The 12705-nt window shown below is 47.1% G+C and overlaps 2 protein-coding genes across 2 annotated transcripts in view; both read right to left on the reverse strand.

Moving 5' to 3' along the window:
- The window catches only part of Rpl31 (ribosomal protein L31), a 306946-nt gene that overhangs the window by 35665 nt on the left and 258576 nt on the right, over positions 1-12705 (reverse strand). The window lies entirely within an intron of this gene.
- The window catches only part of Npas2 (neuronal PAS domain protein 2), a 157246-nt gene that overhangs the window by 25378 nt on the left and 119163 nt on the right, over positions 1-12705 (reverse strand). Inside the window, exons 8-10 of the mRNA XM_071601833.1 lie at positions 4069-4187; positions 3247-3329; positions 2459-2565 (exon numbers count right to left, since the gene is read on the reverse strand). Of these exons, the coding sequence (XP_071457934.1) occupies positions 2459-2565; positions 3247-3329; positions 4069-4187 (309 nt within the window). The remainder of the gene's footprint in view (positions 1-2458; positions 2566-3246; positions 3330-4068; positions 4188-12705) is intronic.

Here is a 12705-nt window from a genome sequence, read left to right on the forward strand (position 1 = left end):
TAGAAAACGGATTCTGCATGTAACACACATTAACGTGAAAGCAATCTTTCCCCCAGGAGTTACAACGAAAATCCACATTACAAAAGACCGTACCCGGCATTGCCTATTTCCCTGGCTGCACTGTACAATAAGTGACTCTCAGGACAATGGTAGACTCTGATACTATTTTTCCCCCCAGGGTGCCTGGATCATATCCAGGGCCTTGCACATGATGGGCAAGGGTTCTACCACTGGGTCACGCCTCCTGCTAACTCTCAGGCAATCTTAAATAATAGAAGAGTGATCCGTGTATTTTTTCCACATGCTCAAAAGCTTGAGAGAGATTTTCAAATAAGGGCAGAGGTGGACAGATTGTTAAACTGGAAGTTTAATTAAAAGGAGGCCCTGGTTTTCTTGGGGCTCATCTTCCTGTTGCAGGTGGAGCTGGTTTTGGAGCCGAGCGGAGGAGGGAGCATCCAGACCCCGAGAGCCCTGGACCCAAACTAGACCTGACGGCCAGCAACTGCTGGATGGATTCTGTGGCTGCCAGACAGCAATTCAGACTGAGTCTACACAGTTCTAGAATAAAGAGGGTCTGGTATGGGTGTCTCCACCCCAGGCCGTCCCCTGCAGCCACAGAGATGCCTGGAGCCCCTTATGGTCATGTTTGTAGGAGGTCCCTTTGGGAGTGTCCAGAACACAATGGATGCTGGTGGTTTATCATCTGTGCCAGGTAGAAGAAAGGGATGTGGACCAGAGGAAGAAGAACAATTTCGGTTTTATTGCCACAGGGCCTGGAATTTAGCATCTCTTAATACAAACAGTTAAGAAGAATCTTACCTAGGAAACTAAAGCTACAGACGAAGCCACTGACTTGGTGAATAGGAGAGAAGCCAGCAGGGGGGGCCATGGGCTCCACAGAGAAGGAACCTCTTGCTCAGGCCAGGTAGGTAACTCTTCCCTTGGCTTTTTCTCCGTTAGAAGAGCCAGAAGCAGTCAGAGGTTTAAAGCAGCTCTGCTTCTCAAATTTGAATGTTTGCACAAATTATCTGGGGATCTTGTGAAAGTGGATATTGTGACTCTTCAGGCCGGGTGGCAGGAGGCTGAGACACTACATGTCTAGCACACATTAGCCATGTAGCTCGTCCTGGGACCACACTTTGAGGAGCGGGGGGTTAAATTTTTAAAGATGAAAAGCTGGGCGCAGTGGTGCGTGCTTGTAATTCCAATGGCTCAGGAGGCTGAAACAGGAGGATGGCGAGTTCAAAGCCAACCTCAGCCTTGGCGAGGCGCTAAGCAACTCAGTGAGACCCTGTCTCTAAATAAAATACAAAATAAGGGCTGGGGATGTGGCTCAGTGGTCGAGTGCCCCTGAGTTCAATCCCCAGTTCAAAAAAAAAAAAAATTTAAAATGAGCCTTAAATAATAATTCCTTCTCCCCACCATTTCTCTTCTTAAAAAGTGGCTGAGGCTGGTTTCGAGCTTGAAATCCTCCTGCATTATCCACCTTAGTTACTGGGATTATAGGTGTATACCACCACACCTGGCTTGAGTGTTTAATTCTCTTTTCTTTTTTAATATTTATTTTTCAGTTGTAGTTGGACAAAATACCTTTATTTTATTTATTTATTTTTATGTGGTGCTGAGGATCGAACCCAGGGCCTCGCACGTGCTAGGTGAGCGCTCTACCGCTGAGCTACAACCCCAGCCCTCGAGTACTTAATTCTTGATTCCTCTTTTGAAGTGAGAACTGATCAATCTTGTGAGTCTAGCTCTCCCACATCAGGAGCCCTACCCCACACGTATGTGCCAGCGTATTCCCCTCTTCCATGGCAGAGAGCCATCCCTGGACCTCCTCCAGCTGCAGGGGGGGGTCCCCCTGAGCCTTCAGTGCCCTGTGCATATCCCCTGCTATGCAACATTCACAATCTACAATGTCGCCCATTCCTGGCTTTCCAGCAGACTTCACCCTGCAGAAGATGCTGAAATGTGCATTAGTATCTCTTAATGCAAATGGTTAAGACAGCTCTTACCTAGAAAACTCAAGTCACCCCAGGAGATGCTGACTTAGGGTGATATCTGAAGAGGACAGGTCAGCATTGCCTGGAGTTGGAGACCAATACCACCAACTGCCGACTAAAGACTAATCCATCTAGGTGGATTCAGTGTTACGTCTCTGACACTTAATGCTAACTTACAAATAAATTCTGCCATTGCCTTAATTTCACGATTTGGATGAAGGAGCATGCCTATCTGAATGGTGCTGGGAAGTGCTAGGGATTGGGGCAAAGTCAATTCCGAGTTGAAACACGACATCAATGTCGACAACGACTTCCTCCATACCCCTAGATCACTGCAGAGGAAACCAAGTCCCTGGCTTCCAGGGAGCCAGGTGACAAGCAGACTACAGAGCCCTGCTGTCCGGTCACCATGGATCAAGTACGACGCTCCTGTGGTCAGTCTGGGTGAGGGTACTCACAGTGTTGGTGGCACCTGGCCAGGAGCTCCAGGTCGTCGATGTGGTAGTAATCATAGCCTGAGGTGCCCAGCACTTCAAAGGGCAGGTATCCTATGATGGGAGGGGCTCTGCAGGAGGGCACAGGGAATTCCCCATCAGAAGGACACCACACGGACCATGCCAGCCAACACCAGCAATTCAACACACAGGGTACAGTTTGCACATTTAATATCCACAGGGGCCTCGTTTCTCAAGAACCAGGGGAAGAAAATAGCATTGCACTGGTCAGCACCAGTTTTGCAAAGTTATTTTGGTATTTAGACACTCCATTTCCTTGGCATCCTCTGGCCCAAATAATCATTAAATGCATCAGCTATTGACTAATTAAAAACAGCTATAGATGGGGCCAGCTCCATTGTATAATGAAAAACGAAAGGGCAGGGAAGCGAGATTTCTTGTTCTGAAACAGTGAATGATGTTACAAAGGAAAGAAGAAAAATTGGACTCAAGGATCAAAGGGGTGTTGGAAGTGATCAGAGGAGAGGGTTCATTGCACATCTGCTTGTCTTTCTGGAAGCAGGAAGGGGGTCATCCCACAGGTGCCCCAGGGTTGAGGCTTCAACCTCTGCGTGAAGGGGAAGCAGGTACAGAAGGGGAAGCCCTTCCCTTGGCTGGGAACCACGTTTCCTGTAGCCAGTGAGTCTTTCTTCAAAGGATCAGGCTGGACTTCTGTCTCCCAAGGAGAACCTGGCTCATGTGAACACCACTTGAAAAGGACCCAATCCAAATACGTTTCCCTCTTCACAAACCTGTGATCCAGAAATAAAAATTTCCATTCCAAGCTATGCCTTGAAGTGAATTCCTCCAAAGGTTCATCAACTATGCACATTTCCTGTATTGGAAGAGGGGTGGGGGGAAGAAAAGAAAAGAATGTTGCTGGGGTGCCAGATGTTCACCCTAGGTTTGCTGCAAAGAAATGCATGATGGGTAACAGAAGTTCAGATCCTCACAAGCCAGCCTCCAAGTCGGGTTGGACTGAAACTCGTCATCTGTAGCTAATTTCGGTATTAGCTGATACTAAATTTATTTCACAAGCTGGGGAAAAATACCTAGGAGCCAAAATGTCACACCACTCCCTTCCTATTATCTGGAAGTGTGGTAAACATGTGGGAAATGGCTTTGCATCTGAATTTGAGTTACTAATTTAGCTCAACATTCGTTCCAGAGAGTGCTACCAATCTTTGATGAGAGAATACAGAAAAAGCCCTCAATTTTGTGACTCTCCACTCTCTCCCCTGCCTGCCCTGGGCGGTGTTCATGGTGACCAGGAAGATGGGGATGTGGGCGGGGCCATCGGGCAGCATCTTTGTGGGCTGAATGGCAAGTGACGCTGCCTTCAAACAAAATACCTGGCAGGAACCCCAGGGAGGGCCTGGGACAGGGCTAGGGTGGCAGGGGCAGAGGCTAGACATTCTAAACTGGTAGATGTTTCAAAGCAGCATCTACAAATTTAGAATGTGGTGACTCCATGGCAATTTGATTCTCTCCCATAAAGATAACGAATGAGATATAACCAGACGAGACTCAATGGAAACGATTTCCACACAGTGACCTCTCTGCGGGGGACTTGCCTTTAAGAACTGTGGTGTTGCCAGGCGGACAGTGGCGATGAAGCAGACCTCCTTCCCTAGTGACACACGGCAAGGTCTTGACAGGGCGTTGTCAAAGCCATTACAGGAGGGGCTAGGCACTGTGCAGGGGGTGGGGAGAGGGGACACACAGTTAGCCTTGTCTGGTGACAGCTGTCAAATCCCACCTGGCACTTACCATAAACTTACAGTCGCTTCCTGGGGCTGTGTGTGTGTGGCTTCACGCATTTCATCCACACAAAATCCTAATGAGATAGGTACTCCTGTTATCCCCATGGCACAGATGAGGAAACCGAGGCACTTGCTCAAAGCCAAACAGCTTACTAGAAGCAGCTGGGAGTGAGTCCTGCTGGTAACCACTGCGCCCTGCTCACCCGCTGCCCCATAACCCTGCACTTTTTGTGTTGGGAAAGACCTTCGGCAACACGAGGAACAGCTTCATTCTGCAGCAAGGGTCTGGATGCTCCCCCTGGCTGCTGTGGGAAGGGTGAGCTCATAGTCAGAGGATGCTCCTGATATGGATGGTCCTGGGGAGATTAGTGGTGTCTTGGATGCACAGACACCCCTGCCCTGTCCTGGCACTGGCCATTCAAGAGCTTCTGCCCTCAAACTCATACTTGGCTTATCTTTTTGAATTGCTTATTTCAGGTATTTTGTTATAGTAATGGAAACCTGGCTAATACATAGGGTCATCCCAGACGTACACACATAGTGCCCACGACAAACTTGCTAATTCTGTAGCATTGCGCAGGCAACAAAATCTGTTCCCATGTGTCTTGTGATTTATTCTCACAAGTCTGGAAAAGTATTACAGCCCTCATTTTAGAAATTGAGGCCCAGAAAGGATCTATTAATTAATGAAGGTCATTCCCACAGTGGAAAGAATGAAGCAGGGATACTACCCACATCTCCAGACTCCAAGTCTGGGGTCTCCCAGGAAAGAGAGGGGATGCTTCTAGGCTCATGTCCACAACTGCGTGCCCAGGGTCCTCTGGGAGACACCACTTAGCGTCCCTGGGATCCTCCAACCCCCACTCTCAGGGGGATTGTGGAAAACTGATGGGTCTTTGGGCCAGAAAGATTCTTCTGTCTTTAGGTGGAGTTTGCTGGTTGGGGACAAGATCCTTGTTAAATATGAGAAAGGCCGACTTGGTACACACGGGGAATTCTCAGATTCACTGTGCACCTGGTTTCCCTGGTAACTTTAGCATGGCTGCCTGGGCCCCTCTCAAACCAGCTCATTCAGAAACTCTGGGGGTGAAGCCCAGGTATGGATACACTCAAAAGTTCCACATGTTTCTGCAGACAGGATTGAGGATCCCTAGAGCCAAGAGTCTGCATTCTCTTTACTTCTTAAAATGTGATGGGTTACAGTTAGCCCTCCATAACCAAGGGTTCCGGATCTGCCGATTCAACCATCTGTAGATGGAAAATATTTGAAAAAAAAAAAAAAAGAGTTGTGTGTGTATTGCTGATGTATACATTTCCTTCTTGTCATTTCCTAAACAATACAGCACACAAGTATTTATACAGGTGACTTTCAGTATAAAGTGGATATGTATAAAGGTGGTACGCAAATACTAGGTCATTTTCTACAAGGGACTTGGTCATCTTTGGATTGAGTATCTTTGGGGAGGTCTTGGAATCAATGCTCCATTGATTCTGAGGGACGACTCTACAACCTGTATGTTCTAAACTTGCAAATTTAAACCTCATTATGCTTCCCAACTTAACTAAGAACAGATAGAATATCAGAAAAAAATGCATTATAAAATGAAATCTACAAAATTTTCTTTGAGATTTAGCTCTCCCGTTTTTTCTATTTTATATATACATATGTCTCGAAATGATTTTATCCCATATCACATGGCCTTCCTACTGCTAACACGAATAAATTCATTTTATCTAGACATAGTCTCTGAGTTCATTCACATCAATACCAATAAATGTTTCCAAACAGGAATATAAAGTGGGAAAAATAAAAAATAGTGGCCTCTCGTGAGTTTACATCTGTCACTAGTTGGCTTAGGCTGGTGCAGATTCATTTGTAGGGCAAGCCAAGAAATTTATCCAGGGGAATGGAAACAATTCCACATAAAGGAAGGGTTCGCAGATGTGAACATCTGTGTAATGAAAGAGAGACATCTAAAAATTTTCCCAGATGTGAAATACTCTCCGCTTGGATCTAAGAGACATCACCCAGCCAGATAATGACCTCATAAAATTCTCCTGACTCTTTCAGAATATCAAGACCTTCCAAGCAAGCTTCCGAGGACTTCCCAGGAATTTAAGAGGATGATGCCTCCTTCATCTGTGGCTCCATGCTGCATCTTGATGGGCCCATCTTTGGTCTATTATCCAAGGGCTCTGTCAGTAAGGGTTTTCCTTTGGATTTGCTTTGAAGACGAGACAAGGACAGAAAAAGATCTTGGAACAGAAACGTGGGCCCAAGACCTGCTGCATCCTGTTCCATCTTCAGCGGGGCCCAGACTCAGGTCACGGTCATGCAGTGGACATTGTGCAGAGCTACAGTTGACTCGGCTGCCGCTCATGTGGTTTATCTGCTCTTTCATGACTTCAAAGGCTTTCAAGATAAAAATGCACTCCTAAAAGGGAAGTTTCGTTATTGCTTGTGGCCTGTGCTTGATCATCTAGATATTTTACAGATGGGACCAGAACTGGGCAACTTGATTATTTTTCCCAAACAAGTGTTTTCCCCATCCCGGATCGTAAATGTCCCAGGGCTTGATTCAGGGTGATATTAAATCAAAGATGAATGTTCTAACAGAGGCCAAGGGAAAAACCTTGGGGGAAAACCAAGGAGAGGAAGCTACTCTAAACGTGTCACCAGTTGAGTTTAAAATGACGTTTTACTCCCAGCATGAGCCCTCCTTCAGGTTCCAAAGTCAACAGAGGAGCCCGCTGCTCCCTGGGACTTCACAGTCATATTTAGCACTCAGGATAACTCTCGGGCACTTTCTATCCCAAGGTGGTTTAAAGCCATTAATTAAGAATTCAATTAGTTGTTCAATTTAAGTAATAGAAAAACTATCTCTAATTACAACTGGCTTTTCCCAAGCCTCTCCGAAGGATCAACCACTAAATATAGGTGCAGCCCTGCTTTCTCAGATCTCTGACCACTCATGATAGAAAAGTGATTCTTTCTTGCTATTTTCTTCCCTCTAGAGTCTTCTTACTCAAATTGATCTTACTTTTGCCCCGAAAGCTAAATAGATAGCTTCCCCCAAGGTAGAGCTGATCTTGCTCTCTTCTCCGGTCTGAGCAGGTGTCTTGCATACAGCGGGTGCTCAATGTGTGCTTATTGGGTGAGACTTTCACAAGAGGCACTTTCCATCTTGCATTCAGCTGAGGAAAAAACCTTTGGATCCTTGCCAGTACTTCGTGCATGGACCTTGGGATCCAAAAGATGGCTCCTCCCATAGCATGAGCTGGGGCTGCGGAAGGTGCCTGCAGAGCACTGTTTCTGGGCTCCCCTGGCCCTCAGGCTAGCTCACTGCCCTTTTGAGGCACAGACACTGGTCAGAAGGGGGCCTGGACAGGACAGCTGCTGGGAATCCCACACAGTAATCACCACTCTGGTGGAAAATCCCCAAGTGCCTCCTGTGTTCCTGCTGGGAGGGACCCCCATGTGCTGATTTGAGGTCTTCATGTTAAAATGATCCACAGATGAGCAAGTCTGGAACCATTCATGACAGTCTCCAATTTCAGACACCCTGGAAGAGTTTTGCCTTAGGTTGATGCCCTTGAGAGTCCAAAAATAAGACTCCCAGGTTCTCCAGAGACTCAGAATGACTAATGTCTGTTTCGTTTGGATGCACCCTAGGTTGGGTTCCAAGTCTGTCCCCTGACAAAGGTGAGCTCCCAAGTTCGTCCTGATATTCGCAGAGGCAGGGAGACTGTAGGTATTGAGATATCTTTTTTTTTTTTTCAAAAGAATTTAGGAAAGAGTGAGGAGGAAGCGGAGATGATGATCGTGAACATTAGTTAACAGCAAAGGAATAGAAAGAAATGGACAAAGATGGTTGTCCCCAGTTCCACCGAGTTATGGGTCAGTCCTCAGAACGATCTGGTATTCTCACCAGGGATGGCCTGCTTAGAATAAAATAGTTGCAATGGCTAGAGGAAAACACAGTAGTTCACAGGGGAAGGCACAGAGAGCTTCCTCAGCACTTCTGGGAACCAATATCAAACAAAACTGATCGGTCCCTGGGAAGACTTGCCATTAATCAATGGATTTTGCTCAAGGAAGAAAAAAAAAGTTCCTAAATCCCAAACTGTGCTAAACACATTTTGGACTACTGTTTTGGACTTTTGGAAGGAAAATCACTCTCTGCACATTCAGAAGAAATCATCTCCCACTAAGGAAGTGCTAATTTCAGACTCTTCATTTTCTCTCTGCAGGTGTTTTGCTCAATGTCCTCTGAAGAGCCAGGTATGGGGGGTCCTCACGGGGGCAGCAGCAGAGTCGCCCTGCCCACTTCTTGTCCTGGGCACTGCCTTCCTTGCTGGGTAATGCTCAGCTCGACTTTCCTTTCTGCCCATTCTGTTGAGAGCAAGAGGAATGTGGGAGAAGATGAGATCCACACCTAGAGGCTGGAGGTCTCCAATTTGCGGGGTTAAAAAAAAAATTTAAAGGGAGACTGTATGTCTTCATTAATTCCTCTTTTCCCTGGTGTTCATGAACTAAAATGAGTATTTTTAGGGGCCTGAGATTTAGAATGTCATTTCTAAGATACCCACTAGACGGTTGGTGTGGACAGGGTCATGTTATTTGTGTGGCCGGGAAAGTGGGCTTCCTAACAGGCCCCATTCCTGTCGTCCAAATGGATAGCTTGTCACATCTTTGTCACATGATGAGACGACTTGCACTCACGGACTAAGGCAAGCAGAAAGATGTGGTGGATAAACGTGCGGCCATTCCCTGTTGCTCCATTTTTAACATGGACCTTCTATGTCCCCGTGGGATGATGCTCTTGGGTGACAATTTGTTCTCTATCAGGATCTCGTCTCCTGGGCTGCTGAATGTGGCAGCAATGACCACTGCTGGGGAAGGACACGAGGCTGCTTTGCTGGGTGGAGGGAACACTCTGCTTGCTTCTCTGAGGCACCCGTGGTGGACAGGTCCTCACTCCATCTCTGAAGCTGTCCAAGCTCCTGTCTCCATTCCCAGGGAGACCTGGTGTGCATGCCCCTCCATCCCTTAGCTGAGACATCTCCATTAGTTCAGTTCAGGGGGAAAAACAAAACGCAAAAACAACCCTCTCCAAGCCATAAAGTGAGGCAGTCTCCGGAAACTTCAGGGAACACATGGATCCGTGTGTTCTCAGCCGAAATGTCCCCACTTATGCCATCTTTCCAATCTGGCGGTGTGGTTAGAGGCGAGTAGGTGAAATGAGGGCAGGGAAACTTTTATCCTCTGGTGTGCGGTTTCTGGAAAGCCCAGAGTGGAATGTTTGCTGAGGGTGACCTATTTGGAACCACACCAGCGACTTTTGAAACACTGCGTTCTGGATTTCAGTCAGACGCACATTTAAATCCAAGTCCCGGGGAGGAGCCAGGGTGCGGAGAAAGGCTGGCCTCCCTCCTGGCGTGAAGTCATCTTTCAGGAACTGGAACCTGCTTCTTGGGACCCCGTAAAGCAAAGACTGTCTTTGAAGATCACCCGCTGGTTCCTTCCCATTCAGAGCAACAGGGCAGGGATGTGGCGCGGGGCGTGTGGGGTTGCGGAAGGCCCAGCGGGCTCCATATTTAATTGGGAAAGTAAAAAGATACGATGGTGTATTTGTCCAAAAGCATTTCCCTCTCTCTCCCCCCTTCCAAAAAAAAAAAAAAAAAAAAGAAAAAAAATCTGTTATAGAACAAACATATAAATCCAAGGAAAGACTTCTTGTTTCAAAGGCTGCTGGGACCTGCGGCCCACCCATCTGCCACCTGTCACCCAGGGTCAGCATCAGCCTTTTGCCAGAAGAAGACAGAACATGGGGTCACTCATCCCATCCCTGAGCTCAGGTGAACACGTCTGAGGAAGATGACTTCCTTTTCCATTTCCTGGTGCGTACTTCTTCCCACTTGTTAGCCATCTAGATGAAAGAAGTGACGTCGGTCCTCCCTCTCTTCCCCCTGGACACTGGGGGCAAATGGCCGAGTCCTGAGGGGTGACTGCTATGGGCAAATAGCAGAGAAGGGGAAAATTCTGTCTTGCTCAAGCATCTGGGCCACGGTTGCCGTGCTAAAGGCAGCTGGGGGTGGGCAGGGTCGAATGGGCACCAGCCTCCCCACCGCCCGTGAGTCTGGAAACTTCCAACTGGAGAGTGTGAGCTCATTAGCAAGGGCAGAGGGGCTTTTGCCCCTCCCTTCCCCAGCACCTACTGACAGCTCATGGCCACTGGGTCCCAAGCCCAGGCCTGCAGGAGGAGACGTTGAGGGAGCCAACAGAGGGGAGCCTCTTCTCCACAGATCTGAGGGTCACAAAAGCCCTTGCCGACTCAGTCTGGCCCTCTCTCTTCCCTGCTCTGGGGCCTGCACACTGCTTTATTCTTTATCTGTATTTTAATTGTATTACAATTCTGGACACAGAATTGTACGCATTAATGAGAAGCCAAGTCATGTTCCACCCAGGTACAGGGTGTCCAGGGCTCAAGTCAGGGAACATCTGTATCTGTATCGCAAACACGTATCATTTCCTAGAGGTGAGAACATTCTCCATCCTTTCTCCTAGTGTTTTGAACAAATGGCCACCCTCCTGTGCAGCAGCACACCACAGCTGATCTCTCTGAACCGCAACCAGCGTTCCCTGGTCCACTTCGGGCCCTTTGCCTGAGGGTCTGAGAGCTCCCTATTTATACTTGGACACTCTCGTCTGCATAAAGCCCGTCTTAACTCTGGTTTGCACAACAGGCTCCGGAGGGACACTGCATTCTTGGTTTTGAATTTTCTACTTTCAATGCTGTCCCTGCCATAGCAGTAACAGTAAGAAAAAAAAAAAAGTCGCACATCATTTCTACACGTTCTTCCAGGCAAACAAACACTGTCTCAACTTGAAGTGAAAATAAAGCCTTGCTAGTTTAAAAAAAGCCCAGGTATTCAGAATGCAGCTATTTCCTTGAAATCCTCTAAGAGGTGATAAATGACAGGGTGCGTCAAAGTGATAGCTGGCAGTGTCTTCATAAGAGGTGTAGAAATGTAAATTCACAAAGGATACAACTGCTCCTCACCAGCCAATCACTGATTGGTTCTTTAAATAATCAGGTGTGTACACAGTTGTCATGGGGACACGTGGGAATAGCATCCCATAATTCCCAGGTTCAGCACTCTGAGAGGTGTGGTGTCTTTCCCCTCTGTGCATCTGGTTGCTTAGGATGTGCTGCTATTCTGGCTAGAGTACGTGCAGTTTTTAAAGGAAAATTGTGGCAAAATGCACATAACATACAATTATTATTATTATTATTATTTTTGGTGCTGGGGACTGAACCCAGGCCCTCATGCATGGTAAGTCTGCACTCCTGACCACCATCCTGTTTTTAAGTGTACGCATGTGATTGGTGCACTTCTCTTAATATCAAGGTCAATTCATGTTTGTGGCACGAGTCAGAACTTCCTTCATTTTTAAGGCTGAACAATATTCCATTGTAAGGATATACCACAGTATCTTTACCCATCCATCCACTGACGGACACTGGGCTACTTCTACCTTCTGGCTATTGCATACAGACATACATGAACGTAGGTGCACCAATATCTCTTCAAGTCCCTACTGTCGCTTCTTTGGGGTATACACCCAGATGTGGAATTGCTGGGTCATGTGGCTGTTTTGTGTTTAATGTTATGTTCAATGTTTGTATGTTTAATGTTTTGAGGACCAGCCTGCACATTTGAATTCAATTCCAAACCACCACTACATTAACTCCACAATAAAGTTGTCTGAAAGTCTTGCCATTGAACTCTCCAGGGAATGGCACTTGGTGTCACACTAGTCCAAGTGCATGTCACAACCTGGAGCCCAAGTCCCCAGTCCTTTTGGTTCCCCATTCCTGGGTCTCAGATCTGCTTTAAGGTAATGGCTGAGAATCTGCATTTTAACTAGTTATCTTATCCAAAGACCCACTGCACTGGTCGGGCGGATGCTGGGTTTTCTCTATGGTGTCTCTTAAGCTGGATTCTTTAATTGGGCAGCCCAGAAAACCACCCAGCAAGACACCATTGACTTCTTTGTGTGGCTTTTAAAAACACTCATTGCATGAAGTTTGGGCAGACCTTGCAGATGAATCGGATTAGACATGGTCAGGCCTTGGCTTTGCTCAGGTTTAGGGGCCCCCTTTGGAAAGCAGACACCAACCGTCACTCCAACCACTTGAGACCCGGAAGCCTTGGATAGGAAGGTTCCCAGGAGGTCCTCCAAGTCAGCCAGGGAGCCCACTGTCCAGGCAAAACCCTGGACACTGTGCCTGAACATCCCTCTAGCAGGATCACAGTGTTCAGCATCTAGCTGAAGACTTTTTATAAAACATATGTATTCATGCAAATAATACGCAACAAAGAATCATTCGAAGTTGGAGGAAAAGAATTTCCTGGTTAGCCCCAGCGTTAGTTAGGACTCAG

The sequence above is a fragment of the Marmota flaviventris genome, chromosome 14, assembly GCF_047511675.1.
Source record: "Marmota flaviventris isolate mMarFla1 chromosome 14, mMarFla1.hap1, whole genome shotgun sequence".
NCBI classification, from domain to species: domain Eukaryota; kingdom Metazoa; phylum Chordata; class Mammalia; order Rodentia; family Sciuridae; genus Marmota; species Marmota flaviventris.